General features: G+C 47.6%; 1 protein-coding gene across 1 annotated transcript; it reads left to right on the top strand.

Annotated features, from left to right (window-relative positions):
• Nucleotides 1–10040: 10040 nt before the first annotated feature.
• Nucleotides 10041–18573, top strand: LOC144725060 (transmembrane protein 14A-like). The gene is made up of 5 exons (XM_078604508.1): nt 10041–10098; nt 11762–11861; nt 12842–12943; nt 16921–17008; nt 18106–18573. The coding sequence occupies exons 2-5, from the start codon at nt 11786–11788 to the stop codon at nt 18143–18145; spliced, it is 306 nt and encodes a 101-aa protein (XP_078460634.1). The 5' UTR covers nt 10041–10098; nt 11762–11785; the 3' UTR covers nt 18146–18573.
• The last annotated feature ends 205 nt before the right edge of the window (nt 18574–18778 follow it).

The following is an 18778-nucleotide window of genomic DNA, read 5'->3' on the forward strand; positions in this document are numbered from 1 at the left end:
CGCCTCTCCCTGCGGCTCGGGGCAAGACTCCGAGCTCGCCGGCGACACTCGTGCGACCGGCCTCTCAAGTCGTCCGAGTGCGTAATGCGCATTCCATCGGGCGTTGACACCACCAGCGCGGCGACGTCGCTCGGTTAAATATCGCCGGGCGGGCGTTGTGGCGTTGTTCAGCCAGGCGCGGTGCGTGCCTGTGGCACACCTGTGTGGCTCGGCGGGCAGGTGAACGCAGCTGCACCTTGCTGCGGTTGACACACACGTGGCTGATAATGCTGGGCGCGAGAGGGATGGGCCGCCCTTCCCTAGCGATTGTGTTTACTCGGGGGGCGCGGAGACCAAAGATGCCCCAGGGCGTTGTCGAATCCTGGGCACGCAAAGCAGCTCCGCCATCATTGTGTGCAAGCGCGCGTGTGTGTGTTTGTGGGTAGCGACAATGCAGTGGCTATTACACCGAGCTGTGAAGCCGGCCACACGAGATCGATTCCCGTTCAAGGTTCAACTTCAGTGGCGAATATCTGAGCCGACCCTGGGGCCTCCCCTTAGTCGACTCAGTCTTGAATGAGAACCTGGTTCGGTGTGCGATGAATAAACGCTGCCTGACCGTAAACAAGAGTCCACGCAGGACTGCAACCTCGCCGCTATTGCCCGGAGCTATGCGAGCCTCTCGCCGAGTGCCCGAGACGACGCACTCGGGGTCAGCTGCTCGCGCTGCTGGTGGTGGTGGTGGTGACCTCGTAACGTGCGGTTACCGTGCGTTTTCATCGTCACGTGGAACGCTCTGGCGGACAAATTCAGGGGCAATGAGCTCAGCCACGTCGGGCGAGACCTGAAGAGGCGGTCCATGTCCACGGCGCGACGAGAAGGCACTGCTGCTGCTGCTGCGCGTGAGAGATGCTGTTCGCGTGATGTTGGGTTTCTTAAATGGCTATTTACACGTACACATCAGCGGTGAGGAGAGATCAAGGTGGCTGGGCCTGGGGCTCGCCACACACCACCTCCTCGTTTGCCGTGCCGGCCTTTATAGGAGCTTGCTACCAGCACTTACCCCAACAGCCTGCAAAGGTTGCATGGGGGATCAGTGCGTGTGTGTGTGGCTCACCTGGGTAGTGGCAGTGCAATGGTTAGCGCGCTGCGTGACGAACCTAGCGACTTGAGTTTGATTCCCGCTCACTGCCAACACCAGTGATGATTATCTGAACCAGCCCTGGGCCTCTCCTAGATCGACACAACCTCAAATGAGTACATGGTGTGACGTGTAAACTTCGTCACTAGGGAGACAAAGGCGGTCGGGCGTGGTTCTAGCCAGCCACCCCCTTGTGTACCGCTCGCTAACAACAGTATGTGAAGGATCCACGGAGGTTCTTTGTCTTTGCGTGAAGATGATCGTGCGTCGTATTTGTCCTCTTTAGTGTGTGCTCGTTATTGTGCTGTTTAGACTGCCCGTGTCAACAGCAACGGCTTTCCATCTCAGCACCGGGGAGTTCAGAATTCACAATTAGTGGGCGCGCTGCTGACGTTTGCTGTTTTTGTTTGCCACTAACGATGGAGCGACGCTCTCACAACAAAACGAGCTTTAATATCTGCGCGTAACATCACAATAATTGGCCAACGCTAATGATGAAGACTCGCGAGCGATGTTTTATTTGTGAAGTGACGCTGCCACTGGGCTAGGAGGAGCGCTCACTCTCTATCTCTCTCTCTTGAGGGGGAATGCTGAATCTGGCTTCAGCTTGGGGCGCACGTGAAAGACAATTTCACATTTCAGAATTTGAAGTCGTCCAATGAGGTTTCTGCCACTCATTGTCTCCGCTGCTGCGGGTCAGACAGCGAAGGGGAGCTGAATGTGCATCAGTTGCACACGTGTGGCTTTCGCGAAAAATAGTATTGAATGTGCATCGTCAGCGCGTTACGGAGGGAGGAACCCGCCCAGCCGCCCCCGACTGCCCCGAACAATAACGAGTTAGCTCCAAGTGCAGCCCTGGTCACCAATGTCGAAGCGTGGCCCACATTGTACCACCACTGTCCAATTCCATAATTTTTCATCGTTTCATACGATGGATCTCTGAGTCTATGGGTGTCCAGTGCGCGTTTATAGGTTTCGAGTGTAAGTCTATGGGTCTCTGTGTAAGTGTTTTGGTCTCTGAGTGTGTTGGTCAGCGGAAGTATATAGGTCTCTATGTAAGTCTACGTGTCTCTGTGTAAGTGTTTTGGTCTCTTAGTGTGTTGTTCAGTGGGAGTCTATAGGTCTCTATGTAATTGTTTTGAGTCTATGGGTGTCAATGTGAGTCTGTGGATACCCGTGTACGTCTATTCATTCACCGGGCTACCCCTGAAGCCATCCGCCGGCTCACTCTCCAACCTCGACCCTTCTGATCAACTCACCCCCCTCCCCTTCTGCCTAACGAAAGAGGAAGAAGGCTTCCCCTGCTCGTGTGATCGAGTACAGCCTCGAAACATACGCCACAGGTCTCCGCGTGTGCCAACGGGACGTCATTTGGGTTTGAAAGGCAATATGCGGGTGGACCAGACGATCGGGAAATTAGAGAGGCACACACCCAACGGCGAAATGCGAAGGCGTCTTGTGAAGCCCGCCTAGCCGGGCCAAGGCGAGCTTGCTGGCGGAGGCTCATTGGCACTGTGGACGTGTTTGTGGGCAGTTAAGTGGGGTTTTTTTTGTTTAAATATGTTGACTTGTCTATGTAATGCATGTGCGTGTCGGGCGTGATGCTGGCCACCCACTCCCTTGTGTGCCGCCTTCTAGGTGCTACTCGCGACAGCACTTGCCCCAAGAGTCTGAGAATGCTATACGGGGGATCTTTGTCTTTGTGGCTGTGCGTGGGGAGTGGTAGCCTCGCGTTCAGCGTGCCGCGCCACGAACCCACCGAGCTGAGCGATACCTGTGACGATTATCTGAGTCGGTCCTGGGCCTCATCCCGAGGTCGAGTCAGCGTCAGAACAAGTACCTGGGGCGATGTGGAAAAATCATCGTCACTGGGGAGACAAATGCGGTCGGGCGTGGTGCTAGCCATCTAATCCGCTCGTGTGCCGTGCAGGTTTTCACAGGTGCTTGGCTCACAGCACTTGCCCCAAGAGTCAGTGTGGGCTACACGGGGGATCTTTGTCTGTGTGCGTGTGCGTGCCGGTGCGGTGTTGTGTAATTAGTTTGTGCGAAGCGTTAACTCAATACCAGTCGATGCTTTCGTCGGCTGGTGCGAATGTCTCAAAGCACCTGGGATTTATAAGCCCCTTTTGAAATGATTAATGACAAGCACCATATGGATTATGACCGGGTCTTAAATATAGCTTTTCATAATAATTTTCATATATATACTTATTTAACCCTTGTTCATGCATGAATTATGAAAAGCCAAACTAAAATTCGCTGTTTCGGGTTTAATTTGAATTTGGAGTAAAAGGAAAAACCGCGGACGTGTTTAAATCGTTTAATATAAATCGTAGCGGTCCACCCCGGCGGTCGGAAGGCCTCGCAGGGTGAAAACTGTCGTCACAAGTCGACGATTGCTAATTTGCCAAACATCCCCCAAATCAAGGATTACAGATCTCGGGAAAGTTGTTGGTGCGCCTTCTCTGGCTGGCGTGCCGGACGCACGTCTGTGGATTTACGCGCCTTTGTGCGAAAGCCGTACGCGTCATAAATTATGCAGCAGTGTGCGATGCAATTTGCATAAATTACAAAACGCGGAAACATAAAGTATTTACTTATTTACTGTCGCGGTCCGGGATAGCGGACTTGATGCATGACAGTGTAAAACTATCATCACTGTTGTATCGTTGTTATTCGTGATAATGTGTGTACATATTTAATCATACCTTCTGCGTTTTATCTAAAACTGGTTTGTGCCGTCATTTATTATGCATCTGTAAACGTATTGCATTTTCTTCTGACCTTTTCTCAGGAGCTGGGATTCATTTGACGATAGCTCTGCATGTGATCGTTTGTGGAATTCATCTTGAAAAAAAAACCGAGATGCAGCTAAACCAGGTTAAACAAGCAACGCAGAGTGCGGATGGCTGAGTGGGGTAGGTGGAGTTAGGTGAGTGAGGGTAGGTGAGTGGGGCTAGGTGAGTGGGGCCAGGTGAGTGAGGTTAGGTGAGTGGGGGTAGGTGAGTAAGCATTTTATGTGTTTTAGAATTACTTTTTACGGCTCATGATACATTCATCGATTGGCGCATTTAAGCATCAGTTACTTATGCTTTATGCAAATAATATACGATTGAAATTATAATTAATGTAACATTTACACTGGTGGGCTGAACAGAATAAGACAAACATGACTACGAAATATTTAAAAAGTGCAAACGAGATGGCAAAACGAGAGAGAAAACGACCCTTGAATCAAAGCGTCGTCGTGCATCGTGCCAATTCATCGAGTACTCCTGGAAGAGAACCGTGAATCATTAACCCCAAAAGCCATGTTAGTGGGTCCACTGGTGGGCTGAGCGGTGCGGGGTAAGGAGCGCGGATGATGAACGGTGGATGCGTGCCGATATCTCTGCGCACGCTTCGTCCAGTGGAAGCGTGAGTCGCGTGCCGCCCGGTTTCATAGCGCAAGTGGACAAACCACTGGGCCACCGTCCCGTCAAACAAAACAACAAAAATGCACTAGATACATTTATATTCTTTGGGTCTTTAATTTCGCTGGGGGCGCCTTGTGACCAGCTTGGGCTTAGTAGAGGAGAGGCAGTGGGATTTTCACTGTCCACAATCCGTCCACCTGAAGACGGAAGCTTGTGTTGCCTCCGAAACGTCGTGATTTTTATTTTACTTTTATAAATTTAAATTTAAATTTTTGTTACCTACGTGACTTTACCGGAAAAAACCTAAGAATACAAACCGTCCTCACAAGACCCGCACTGGAAACACGCCCGTGGTTGGTGTGGGTGGAATGAACTCATCCGATGCAGCGGCCCGTGACTCAACCGGGTTCTCAAGCCCAGTCACCAATGATTCACCCCCCAAAAACACCCCATCACGTCAACTTGGGCTTGTTACGAAATTTGGCAAAATTCCAGCACCGAGGATTAAACAGGCAGGTTTGGCTGCCTCGTGACAACCATTTCAAAGTGGCAGAGCACGTGCAGCGGTGCAGCGTCCCTCGTGTGACGAAGCTGACGGGACGTTAGAAGTACGTGTGTGATGTCAATTTGAGTGGGCTGTTCTATAACACGGGGCAATGCACTGCTCGACACACACTTTAGCATGGCCACTTCGTCTCTTGGCCTGACAAAAATATCTCATCCATCCATGGGCGACTGCTCGGGGTTCGGAGGTCAATGGGCAGCTCATGCTGACACTTACTCTGGGCAGAAGCCCTCTGCGTCCCACGTGCTGGCCTGGCTCCACGCCTCGATGATGTCACCGTCCCCCCCCCCACCAATACATCCGTCTTTTTCTTCTTCCCTTTGCCCGTCTGCCTTCGATTTTCCAAGCAGCGGGAGGTGTGCGGTGGGTGAGCCTCGTGCCACACGTTCACAGCGTGTTCCATCTTGTCCCGCCCCCCCCTCAAATTACACACGGCCAATTGTAACGCTGTGAGGAAACAAGCCCCCAAAAAATTTGGACAGAAAAAAATACCGAGAAGAGATGTTGACAGTCTGGCATCTGCGACGAGAGGAGGACTCCACGAATTTCCTCGCAAGCAAACGAGGAACTCCACGTGGAGCTGGCGAACTCCAAGCCTCACGCTGGCGGGGATCTCTTCCACCGGAATGATCTCCGTCGGCTGAGATGTGAGGAGATTGGCAAGACCGTCACGCCGCTGAGAAACGTCAAAACATTCCACGGTAGTTGCTGTTTGAAATAACAATAGTTAATGATGACAAACGTATCGTGTTGCCCCTGCCCTTTGGTTATCCCACAGCGGCCCCGCCGCAGCAGAAATACAGTAGCGTGGTAAAGCACGCAGCAGTTGCGGCTCTCTCGTTTCAGGTGAATAAAGGAGCCGCGGTTTATTTACAGAAGACAACACGCCCCAACATTCGAGTGGCTAAATACGCCAAAACCTACCGCAGACAGGCCCCGCACAGAAACCAATAAATCAGAGCGGTTTGGCTTGAAAGCTCCTCATTTTGACCGTGCGGATGTAATAAGGCTGCCGTCACCTCCGCCGTCAGTGGATCGGCTGCGGTTACAAACTAATTGCTGTTGTAGCAAACAACTCGGTGTGAGATTCCGCGGTTTTCCGATCGTAACCCTCGTCGCCTCTGTTGGATGCCGCTCCTTTGTGCGTGGAACACCGCGCACCTTTGTTTTCATGGGCACTTGTTGCAAAGGACATCTGGATTTTTATTTTGTAACAACCTACACCTGAACAGAGGGAAATGAACAGGAAACGGTGGAAAGTTGTGGCTCCACGTTGAGAAGGCTACAAAGTCCAGGAGGTGACTGGCTGAGCCAACCTTCAACTGGGATTTAACCAAGTTCATTGTCCTTGATTTAACCAGGGAAGCCTCGATACATCTCAAGACTCTGTTTTCCAGGAGGATCGCGCATTGACGCGTTTAACACATTTCCATCAATGAGTGTTTCTCGTTTTGTACGCGTGTTGCTGCGAGGCCCATTCCTGCCAGTGGTGTGGATTGTGGAGCGGCCATACAGAACGGGTGAAAACCACTGATTTCACAATTGTTCAAAGTTTCTATGCCCCCCGCCGCCGCCCACAAACAAGGTCACGCGAGAGTGCTGCCTCTGCATCTCGAAGCGGGGCTGCTGCTTTAGTCTGCGGGCGCTGGCGTCTCGCGTCGATCGATCACCGCCTTCGCAGGAGGTCCGAACACCGCCGCGGATGGTAGCGCGCAGCTCTCCACCCTCCCGCTGAGGAATGAGACCGCGGCCCAGGTGGTGGGATCAATGAGATTTGATCGCTGGGGGAAGGAAGGCGGGGAAAGAAAAAACCCTCGCAGGCCCCAGACTCGCCGGTCCGATGACTCTGAAAATTGTTTGACCCACCTCTGAATCCTTCGGGTCTCAACGAACGCTTGGGAACTTTGGGGGCTGCAACGAGCGGCGCGACCTACTTCAAGTGATCTCAGATGTAGTTCTGTGATTCTAGATTTGAAGCTTTCGTAACTGCAAGGATTCATACTCTTAGTTCTTTCGGTAAAGTCACGTAGGTAAAAAATGAAATTATAATTAAAATAAAACAATAAAAATCATGACGTTTCGGAGGCAACACAAGTCTCCGTCATCAGGTGGGACCGTCACAACCAGATTAGCTGTATGATACTCCGAAACGTCGTGATTTTTATTGTTTTATTTTATATTCATATTCTCAGGTTTTTTCGGTAAAGTCACGTAGGTAAAAACATTAAAATTAATGAAAGTAAAATAAAACAAAACAAAATAAAATTCACGACGTTTCGGAGGCAACACAAGTCTCCGTCATCAGGTGGGACCGTCACAGCCGAATTAGCTGCATCAAGTGAAGCAATGATTCAAGATGTAATCCCTTATAAGCAAGTTGAAGGGAGGTGGAGAGGGGGGGGGGAGAGCTTATCAGGCTGTGGTAGCCAATGAATGGAAACGTATCGGGAGGGAGGAGGAGCGGTGATCAAAGACTGCACGCAGTGCTCAACACAATGAATGGAGACGTGTCGGGACGGAGGGCGAGCGGCGATTATTTTAATTTCATTTTTTACCTACGTGACTTTACCGAAAGAACTAAGAGTATAGTTTTGTGATATCCGCTTCCATGCACCGTTCCCTAACACAGACTTACCAATGGATTTTTCATCTCATGACTCGACACCAACAGCACGTTTGGCATAACATTGTGGGGAAAGACAAACATAATAAAGCACGTAGTCACGTTAGATTGTTAAATGCAATCTCGTGTCTTGAAAAAAAACCCACACGGGTCTGTTTACTCGACGATGTGCGGTGAGCGTTCGTGTTTTAGCAGCAGCAGCAGCAGCCTCCTCTCTCGGTTGCACGAGTCGTGGTGGTTGTCTCTCTACCTCTTAACGATTTCATTTACATTGCACGTGAAAGTGACCCCGTGACACGCGGCTGGTGTGTGGGCAGCGAGGGTCAACATGCACCCGGTACATTTGCCGCAACTGACGTCTCTCTCTCAGCTCGGCAGCCTCTCCCCTCCACCGCAGCCCCCCCCCCCCCCCATGTTTACGCTGCATTAGGGATGGCATTTTAATGGAGCGAGTGCATTAAGTGCTCTCGAGATATATATTTTTTTAATGCAGAGTTCCGTAAACTGCGCTTACATTATTAATCCATTTCATGTCCATTTTAAAGAACGGTCGTGTTCGAGATGGCAGAGAGTTGCGAGACGCCCGTTGTTTGGAGACTCCTTCCTCGGGGCACCGCACAGCTCTCTCGCTTTGACCAAATAAATCGTTGGCACAGTAGAGGGCACAGCTGGTGCATCTGCCAGTCCTCTCAGTCGGTCAACCCATGACACCTGGGCCTCTCCCGTGACCTCCTCCTGTCAGCAGCGAGCCTTCGACACTTCACGTGGTCTCAAAGTGCACCTGGCCTGGCACAAGCGCCGTGGTGACGTCCCCGCCACTTAGTGTGGAATGTTGTTGTCAATGCAGTGGTGGCGCCTGCGAATTGAGGGCCCAAAGTAAAAATAATATCGTCCCCCCAACCCCCTTTCCAATGATTACTCCTTGTGAGATGAGAGAAGAGAGCAACTACAGCTGAGATAGAGATGTGATAGGAGATGCAGACAAGATACAGACAAGATACAGAGATGGAGTGAGATGAGAGGAGATATAGAGACAAAATACAGAGATGAAGTGAGATGAGAGGAGATATGGAGACAATATACGGAGATGAATTGAGATGAGAGGAGAGATGGAGACATCAAGTAAAGATGGAGTGAGAGGTACGAATGAGACACTTGTAATTAAATGTGAGAGATGTTGATGAGAAAACGGAAATGTAGCGGAACGAAAGCGATGCAGCGAATATAGAGATGAGATTATTTGAAAAAAAGCAACAGATTCATGAAGATCGCAGCCTTAGAAGGGCAACACAGCAACTCGAGTGCATGGGAGTTGGAGACCGCGCGTCATATACCACGGGACCTGCTCGGAATGAAACGCAGCATACCTGTCAACCCCTTGTCAGTGCCCTACCTTATTACAGACAAATTGAGACCTTATTGGTCACCCCGTGCCCTTATAAATCTCACTGTTCATCCTACAAAGTCACATCACAAGGGATAAACACTAACAGACCACAACATTTGTGTCCGTATTGAAACTGCAAAGTATGATCTTGAGTTTTGATTATAGTGTGCTGATCTTTAAAGGAGCATTGAAAAATGTTGATACTTCCACATGATAGCTCTACTGATACTCCTGCTTATAAGGAGTGACTCATGCTGCCAGCTATGGCTGCAAAGTTTGGTCGGACATGTTATGTATATCATTTATTGTTAAATTTGAATCACAGTTCCTATGATCACTGTTACGTTGTTTTTATAGCTTTATTTTGGTGATTTCGAAAACGTTTTGGATTAGCCATATTTGTTTGTTGTTGTACAGAGTTAGACTGACAACTTTAATCTAAATTGTCTTATGGTTGTTATTGTTTGACTTGCATCCCACTGGGATTTTTGCACGCATCATTGAAGACTTTGCTGTTTTTTCCTGGATTTTTTTTTTCTGGATTTTTCTGCTGTGTGTAGTCACTTGTTCATGTTTTTGTTTGTCGCGGTTGCTCCCGATTCAAGAGCCGAATGGCTCACGGGGCTATACCTAATAAATGAACTGAAACGGCTGTACGCCCCGTATGGACCTGATCCTCAATTTCCCTGTGCAAGGAGGACACGCGGTAAACTCAATGGAAACGTAAAACATGCTTCCTGATTAACATTTACAATTTGACACGTGAATCGTTACCAAAAGGGTAATTGTCTATTTCATACCTCACCTAGCTTATTATTTGCACGAGGAATTGAATTGTTCAATTATTTCGTTCATAAATTATATAAAAAGCAATTTATTAATATATCTCATAATTTATGCGTGACGTCACCGCCCGCTTTCTGATTGGCCCGTCCAGCTTAGTGGGCGTGGCCTCTCGGAACGACATACAACACGAACCCGGCACCGGTAAACTTCCCTGCGTTGCTTACATTTATCAAACATTTAATAATTGCATTGTAAAATATCAACATTCACGTGCCGACGACTTGCAACGTTGTTCCTTAAGTTACCGCGCGCGTTTTGCATCGTTTTGACGTTGGCGGCTTTAATTAAAGCGGGAGCGGCTACCTCGCAGTCTGTCTGAAGGCTTCTGGCCTAGCCGCTTTAACAACTGTAGCATAGATAACAAAGTCTACACTATTTTATTTTTATTACGGTCCTATTAGACGCGGCACACTGATGGATTGAAAAAAATAAACCCCTAGAAAACTTCACTTATCGCTGAATGTTAACATGTGATTCCGTATGCGCCGCAGACTTTGAAAGCTAAGCAAGGTTGAGCCTGGCCGGAGACTTTGAAAGCTAAGCAAATGTTGAGCCTGGTTAGGGCTTGTATGGATAGCAGAGGTGTTATAGGCTGCGTGGTGGACAGCAGAGGGCGCTGCAGCAATGAAACCAACATTAACTTGTACTGAACTCGTATGCTCCCCACATTCACCAACTCGTAGTGACCAGAGTGGTGAAGTATGGTCAAACAAATAACACCCACGAGCTGCCACGGTGTTCGGAGGAGGCCCTTATCCAGCAGTCGTGTTACCATGGCTGGACTGAGCTCGCCATGATAACGTGGAATTTAGACCGCTGGCTCAGCCTTCCAATTCTAACTTGAGAAGTGAGACGTCTCGAATGTGCATTGCTCCACGTGGGCAGTCATCAGCCGTGATAAATCCACTGCTGGATGAAGGCCTCCCCAAGTCTTCGCCATCCCCCAGGGGGTCTGCGACGCAGCAATGCATCTCTGCTCCTCCACACTCAGCTGATTGAATCCTTCCGCCAACTTGCGATGGACGTCCATCTCGGCCGTGTCGTTTCCTGTGGCTGCCACACCATCGTTTATCTCGACCACCTTTATTTAATCCCTTTTCGAGAAGACTTATTCTACACAAACCCACTTGGCAGGCAATATGACGCCCCTAGCTTTTGCATGGTCTTTCTATAAGCCAACTGTTCCATTTCTGCCTCTGTGTAACTCCAATCATTCACTTTTCCATACTTTTGTTTGTGCACTTTACCGCTTTTGTTCCATTTTTTTGTGATTCAGATGTCAGCAGCAGGTATGATAGATTTGTTCTGGCCAAAGGAATGTGTCATTGTCTTGGGGCTTGGCGTCAGGAATGCATGAAACAGCCCTTTTCAACAAACCTACAACAATGTAAAATAGTTTTGTCAATTCACTGCTGCATGAAGAAGACCTCTGTGTTGGTCAAACTTCTCCACGCTGGGTGGTGCAGGTTTTTGGTTGAGTCAGGAAGGGTGCAGGACTAATTCATATATATCTCACACTAATGTTTACCGGTTCGATTACTACACTAATCGGATAACCACAAAACTAGTTATAAAATAAAGTATCTTGTGCCACTGGACGGGAGGTGATGGACAATGGTTGGGGTGAGTTCTTTAGCATCATCAGTCAGGAAAAGTGGGGCCCCATTGCATTTGAGCATGGGGACACCTTGACTAAGATGCAAGACATCTAATAGCCATAATATTTACTTTTTTTTATGAAGTAAACCTGCAGTATTTCTTCAGTGAAAGTTACAACCACTAATATGATGCCTTTGTGTTGCAGATTTCCAAAACACGAGTTGTAGCCATGGCGATTGACTGGTATGGTTTTGGATTTGGCTCCTTGGTGATTGCTGGTGGGATTCTTGGCTACAAGAGGAAGGGTATGTATGGTTCACACTCGCTGCGCGATTCACCCAAAAGTTTGATACCCGACCACGGCAAATGTCAGTGGCATGTGTTCTCTCCGAACTGGTTGCCAAACCGCATTGACCAGCGTATTGATTTATAGCTGCCACTCTGTTCATGTCCATATGAAGTACGGACAAAAAACCTCCCATGACTGACTATGTATGAGGACGCATTACCCCAGGGATGGATTGATAAGGAGCTGCAATGTTAATTTTGTTTAAATGTACTGAACACCCAGTAGTGGAGAGACGGCGGTAGAAAATGATGGCTAGCTATTGCAGTCGAGTTGTCAATGTATGACACGTGAACATCAGTCTGCTGTATTATATCCGAGTACATCTTTTTGTGCTTTGAATATTAAATCTAAAATGTGTGCTTGTTTTGGCTCATGTCTTGTCGATTTTTTTTTACACCAAGGCTTTATGAATAATGGTAATACTGTACCTTCAGTCACATTTAATTAGACATGAATACATAAATATGTAATTTCAAATTTCAAATACCATATTAAATATTTAATGTTGTTTATCTTCGTAATTTTATAGTCTGTAATGTTCAAAATTGGCACGTGCCTTGAGATGACAATTAAAAAAAGAACGATGTAAGACTCAGTTATTAGCTTAGTATTAAATATGAATTACAATTGAAAACGAAATATAAGTGCACATTTAATTTGTTAACCCATTCAGATTTGCAATCGCATTTTTAAAGCCCATATCTCTTGAAATCTACGATATTTGCCATTTCCTTCAGTGCCAATTTCCTCTTGGGTGATGGAGCGGAAGACAATCCGCTGTGGAGATGGAATTGATGAAATCACCTTTTGTGCAGCTGCTGCTTGCTGAATTGTTACACTGCAGGGCCGAGAGAGATGAAGACGACTTGGGGAGAGGCCTCATCCAGCAGTGGATTGAACATAGCCGATAATGGAGTTTTCCACGTCTGTTTTCAGGCTCATTGCCGTCCCTGATAGCCGGCTTGATCTTCGGACTGCTGCTGGAGTTCGGCGCATTCCAGCTCTCCTTTGACCCGAACAATATTCTGCTATCTTTAGGTACGTTTCATTTCCACTACAATGGGCACAGTCTACACGCTTGTGTGTGCGCGCGCGTGTAAGTGGCCGTTTCGTCACCGTGTGTTCTTGGAAGTGGACACTTTCCATTAGCCAGCGTTCTATTTCACATTCCTCCTGCTATTTTAATTTATTTCAAAGTTTTAAGACATGCACAGAAAACCTTATCCAACCTGCTAAAATGAGTAAGTTGGGCAGTGATGTGGCCCAGCTGCAATGGGTTTTCCGCTTGTTGTAGAGGTTAATTGTTTGAAGCCGGAAGGCCACCCTCGATAATACTGTTGGTGTGTTACCTGTAGAATACGTGCCACCTGCTTCACAGTGGGCATTAAAGATCCCTTGACATCATTCTAAAAGAGTATGCCAGCGTCATTATCCACATTTTACAAATTTGAAAAATTATCCACTAATTTCTGAATGGGAATTGCACTTAACAACATTGCCCCCTATAGGCAGACTATATCTTATTGTGAAACATAGTGCCTTCGTGGTAGTCCTGCGCTGTAATAATTACACGAATCGCAAATCTAAATAAAAAAAAATCCTTGTACTCTTGATGTGGAACTCAGAATTCCACGTGATCATGGTTTCTTGTGCCAACTGCTTTATTGTCAGCATAACGATGCACGTGGTCGGGATGTGAAAGGTGATTTAAAAATATCTTTATAAAATATCTCAAAGGAGTTTTTGTCGCACCCTTTGAGAACTATTTAAAAATTACTCTCTTTAATATCAAAGAGTATAGTTTTTACATGAAGACTTAAAGGTGTTGCCTTTAAATATGCAATGGAAGATAGTTCAATCACTCGTTTTTTTCATACCTGGGTGGATCGATGATAAAGGGGTTAGCGCATTGCGACAAACCAGGCCACCTGAGTTAAATTCCTTTCGACAGCCTACATCTGTGGCGAGTGACAACTGGTCTGGTTCTGGGCTCTGGGCTTCCTCCTATTCCTTCACCAACCCCCAGTGAGCAGTGCGGTGTTGTCTGGTCAAACAAACTCCATAACCAATATGTTGTAGGGAGGCCTCGATTCAGCAGTGGACTGACAAAGGAATGTACAATTTTGTAATGTCATGGTTCTACATGGTGTTTTGTACATGTGTAACACTTGTCTGTGACATTAGGACTCCCGAGTAGATATTTAGACAAAGCTTATGCCCATACACCTTTAATACACAGGAGCTCCATGAAATAAAAATTTCTCAGTCAGTTAAATGTTTTGTAGCTGATAAATGTCAACGTGACACCTACGTAGAAATCTTTGTCGAAGTCTTGTTTGTCAGCATTTCTGCATAAATGTCATTGCCTGAGAGCAAAGGAGCTCTGTGTTTAACACAATTTTAGGAAGCTTATTGCAAAGTTACATTCCTAATCCACTTCTTGAAGCCCTTGACACGAGCAGTGACAGTAGCCATGTGGGGTTATGGAAGCCCTAAGGGTGGGTTATTGCACAGCACTGCTTTATTTGCTGCCCTCGGTGACCTAAGCAGTAATGGACCATCTGCGCAAATCTAAAGGCATGATGCCGGTGGAGGTGAGAGCTGTGGCTTTGATGGGGAACGCTCGTGTAGTTAAGACGCATGCGTTATGTAGCCCTATAGAACAGAACACGATTGAATTTACCCCATGCACCCGGGAGGTGATCGTACCCCCCCCCCCGCCGTGTGCTTGCTTGTGTTCCGTATAGACGACCTCTGTAAGCAGCCACCTAATGTGTGGGCCTGTTTGCTTGTACTCTGAGAGCCATCACCACAGAAACTCATTACCCTCTGGCTTTGCAGACCCTGGTGTCAGCATGTTTGTGTTTCATTAGATTTGGTGTTGTGTTTGAAAGTTTGCATTCTGGCATATACTGTACAGTATGTCTACACGTGTGTACATGTATATGATTAAACAGTATGATTGCAATCTTGGCAGTGCCCATATATGGTTTTAGTGAACTATGGAGTACGTGTTAAACAGCTCTTCCCTGTGTTGTGATGTGAAATGCATTGTTTTTTCAGTTGTGCTCAAGATAAATAGATTATACGAATGTGGAGAAAATATATTTTGTCATGAATTGAACAAAAAAAATCCACAAAATATTGATTTAAACAATCACATCTTCCATCGTTGCTTCCGCTGAATTGGCAAGCAGTGGAATTGTGATTGATGTCTGCTCTTGGCTTTGCTTCCCCCCGTGGAATTACATGTCAAATAACCGGCAGGAGACTTAAAACCTGAAGCGAGAGTGTGGCGTGTGGGTTGTCCACGGGCTGAGCATCTCTTCGGGTCAAAGTTCAGCTTGGGTTATAGCCCCGGGATAATAAAGGATCGTTATGTGTGGCACCTTTGTTTCGCTTGCCAATGATTGTGCAAAGAAACTTCGATTGAGTCTTGAGCTGTGCTTACACATCCATTATTTCGTTATTTTCTTACCAGGTAAGGTCAACTGAGCTATATAACTATTTTTTAGAGCAACCTGGCCACAGATCATTGCTTAACTTTAAACTAAACCAATCCTGATCTGTGTTTGGTGAATCTGGGCTTGTTTCTTGTCCCAGTCATCGAATCACCTCTGCATTTGGTATTCACCCAATTCTTTTGGGTTATAGGCTTTCACGAAGGAAGGTACTTTTTCTGCAGTAGTTTCGGAATAGTCAGCAATGTTGCTATTGGTAATCCAAATTGAGTCATTCGCCGATAAAATTTCAAACGTGTCAAATTTGGACCATGACGCCGTCACACAATGGCCTACTTTTTTCAGCTGACGCCATGGGATCTGTAACGTCCACTGTGAAGCGGACGGTGAATAGTATTTCGTGGTTAATTCACCCGCGGGATTAACAGGGCGGTCTGCTGGATGCGAACCGCGGACCTCGACAGCAAGTTGCAAACGAGCTCGCACAGCACCGTGCTACCTCCCCAGCGTTCTTGCCGCGTGGACCCACTTCCCCCTCTCCGTCCCTTGGTTTCCCTTAGCTGCCGCAGGGCAGTTATCGCAATTTATTTTTTTGCAAGATTTAATGCAATAGCCGGATGAGCATTACGCTATCTCAAGCTAAAATCTATTATTTTTTTGTAATTTTCTGCACTGTTTCTTTTTTAAATTATGAATACACAACCCTGAATTCGACCTACTTTGAGACACACCGACTGTGTGACATCACGACTGTTTCTAAGGGCAACCCGGGTAAAAGCAAATAGCTCATCCCGGAAAGTGAGCCCTGTGGCCCAGTGCTACCTGGCCTGGTTGCACATGGCTAGGCTTGGCAAGGCTGCAATGGGAAAACTGGGCTGTGCCCACCTGCCCAGTTTGAAATTGGGGGCCGGCCTGCCGTTAAGTGGTTGTGATAACATGGCCGCTCACCGAGGTATGAGGGTGTCCAGTGTGTTATACGACACAGCGGAAACAAACCATTTTTCACACAACAAAGAGAGTTAGGTTAATGGACCCTGCACAGACTGCCAGGAAAGCCCTGTGTAGTGCCTCGTTGTGGAGACATTCCTCTGCCATGGTATGTTGTTGTGCAGCGCCATACCTCTTACAGTCACCCACAATTATTTCTAAATATTTTAATCCAAATGGTTATTGCTGCCACCTGTTATTACGGCGTTGTTGCGTATGTAAGCCATCCTATTATTTATTACATTTCCTTTTTAAACAACGTGTACACCACGAAGCATTGCTCGCAAAAAATAGATATAGTGATGTAAACGTGAACAGAGTTGCTGAGATTCGGTGCGATAGCCGTTGTTAATTGCGCACGACATCTGCCAAGTGGTGGTGACGTCGGCACGGTGCCGGTGCAAGGCTTGGTGTACTGCGACGCTCAACAGAGCAGTGCAGACACATTGGCACGATTCCCTAGAACAGACCTGTACATAGCGAGGTGTGCGGGCGCTTTCACATGCACGTGTGTACGTAAATTGCGTGGACAGGAATATGTACGCAATGACTGACGGGTGTGTGCAGTTGTGTCAGCGGTGCTGGGCTTGGTGATGGGAATACGCTTCCAAAAGTCGGGCAAGGTTATGCCCGCCGGACTGGTTGCTCTTCTCAGGTAAAGCACTCGGCACGCACGTCACTTTGCTCACCTAGCCTGGCATGCACCATCTCCCCCGGTAGGACAGAATGCGCAGGTGCACAGTGCATGACCCAGATACGCAAGCTTGCAGAGCTCATTCATTTTCATCAGAAGCAATTTTGGTCTCGGGCTATTTTGCGAACGAGCCAATTTGCAACCGCAACGTTTCCCGGATTGCTTATGCGAGAGGCTTATCCGGGACAGTGTAATTGAAGAGTCCATGCCGACTCTTATTTAATGGCATTTGGAGTGGTTGCACACTCCCTGTTAATTTTCATATCACCATGTAAATATGTAAACAGAATTAAGCTTTGCACGCTTTAATTACGCGCGCCGAGCGAAGCCGCTGCAGGGAATTGGCGCTGGCTATCTTGTGGCGCTCCTGCCTTCCGCCATCAGAGCCCCGTGAGAGTCACCGGCTAATGCATCTCCGAGAGCGGCTCTCCGTACCGCGTCTAGCGGCCTTAGGAGCAGATGGGACGGCAGGGTGGTGGCGCAGTTGTAACACTTGTGCCTCGCAGCTAGAAGGGTCTGGGTTCAATTATTGGCTTCCTCAAAGTTCTCCGGATTCCCCCCATAGCTACATGTTTTTAACTGGTATTGGCTAAAAGAGTCTAGAGCCTCAGTGAGGCTTTCCTGTTTGGACAACCATAATAATCATCATATGTTAATAATAAAAATGCAAGGAAAGCCAGCAGGGGTAGTGAATGTGTCACAAAGGCATCTGGGCAGCTGTTGGTTAATTTATGCTTCGCTCTGGGTGCGTGCGTACGCTTACTCGTCGATAGAAAGCAGAGTGTGGAAGAGTAACGCTGTGCCGCATGCAATGTTTATGCGAGCGCCGATGGCTTCCAAAGAGCGTATTGCTCTTAACGCGCAAAAATATACAGTGCATTCGCACACTCACACCGCGACATGTAATAAAGTATGTTATTGAATATTAAAATTAAATGCGATTGTTTATGACAGCACTGAATCCAATCATTCACTGGTAAACAACGCAAGCACAATTGCATGTCCCTGATGTGTGAACTGTCTGTTGAGAGTATGAATTTTCCTGTCTCGTTGCTTAGCATCTTGAACCTCGGACGACTGGTGCTCAGACTGCTGTGACGCCTGTTGCCTGCCGTGGCGGCAGCGTCTCCACACCCGCTCGTCGCAAGCGCTTCTCGTTGGTAATGACTCGTGCAGACGCCAAGACGACAGGTCGCTCGCTGCGGGTGTAAGTTGCGATCGGATTGGCGTGTGCGTCACTGACGAACGTGAAGATATTAACCCTTGAGATTTTTAAGAGATTCTAAAGAGCGCAGTTGAAATTCTATATTTGTTTTGTCCTATCCTCGCTTTCGCGTCAATAATAATTTCCGTGTTTAAACACCCAGCCCGTTGTGGGTTTGTGATGGGGTTGATTACGTAAGTGTATGGCGTGCCTGAGCTCTGTGGCAGCGAAGCCACCGTACGTGACGAGTCGCGTGTTGCTGCTGCTGCTGCTGTTCGCTCGCGTTTCAATTTAAAACGAGCGCTCTGTGCCGTCTCGGAAATTGCTTCACGCGACTGCTTTTTTTGGAAGCCGATTTGTGCGGATCCCATCGAATACCAGCAGCTCGGTCCTGCGTGGAGTGTTTAAGCCGACTGCTCGGGCAATAACAAAAAACACCCATTTAGGGAATAATTTTCAGCCCGAAGAGTAAAAAATTACCTCAAGTATGGAACTCTGCCAGCCGCATTGCAGGATTACAGCTTTGT

Source organism: Lampetra planeri, chromosome 22 (genome assembly GCF_965212315.1).
Source record: "Lampetra planeri chromosome 22, kcLamPlan1.2.h2, whole genome shotgun sequence".
Classification (NCBI taxonomy): Eukaryota; Metazoa; Chordata; class Hyperoartia; order Petromyzontiformes; family Petromyzontidae; genus Lampetra; species Lampetra planeri.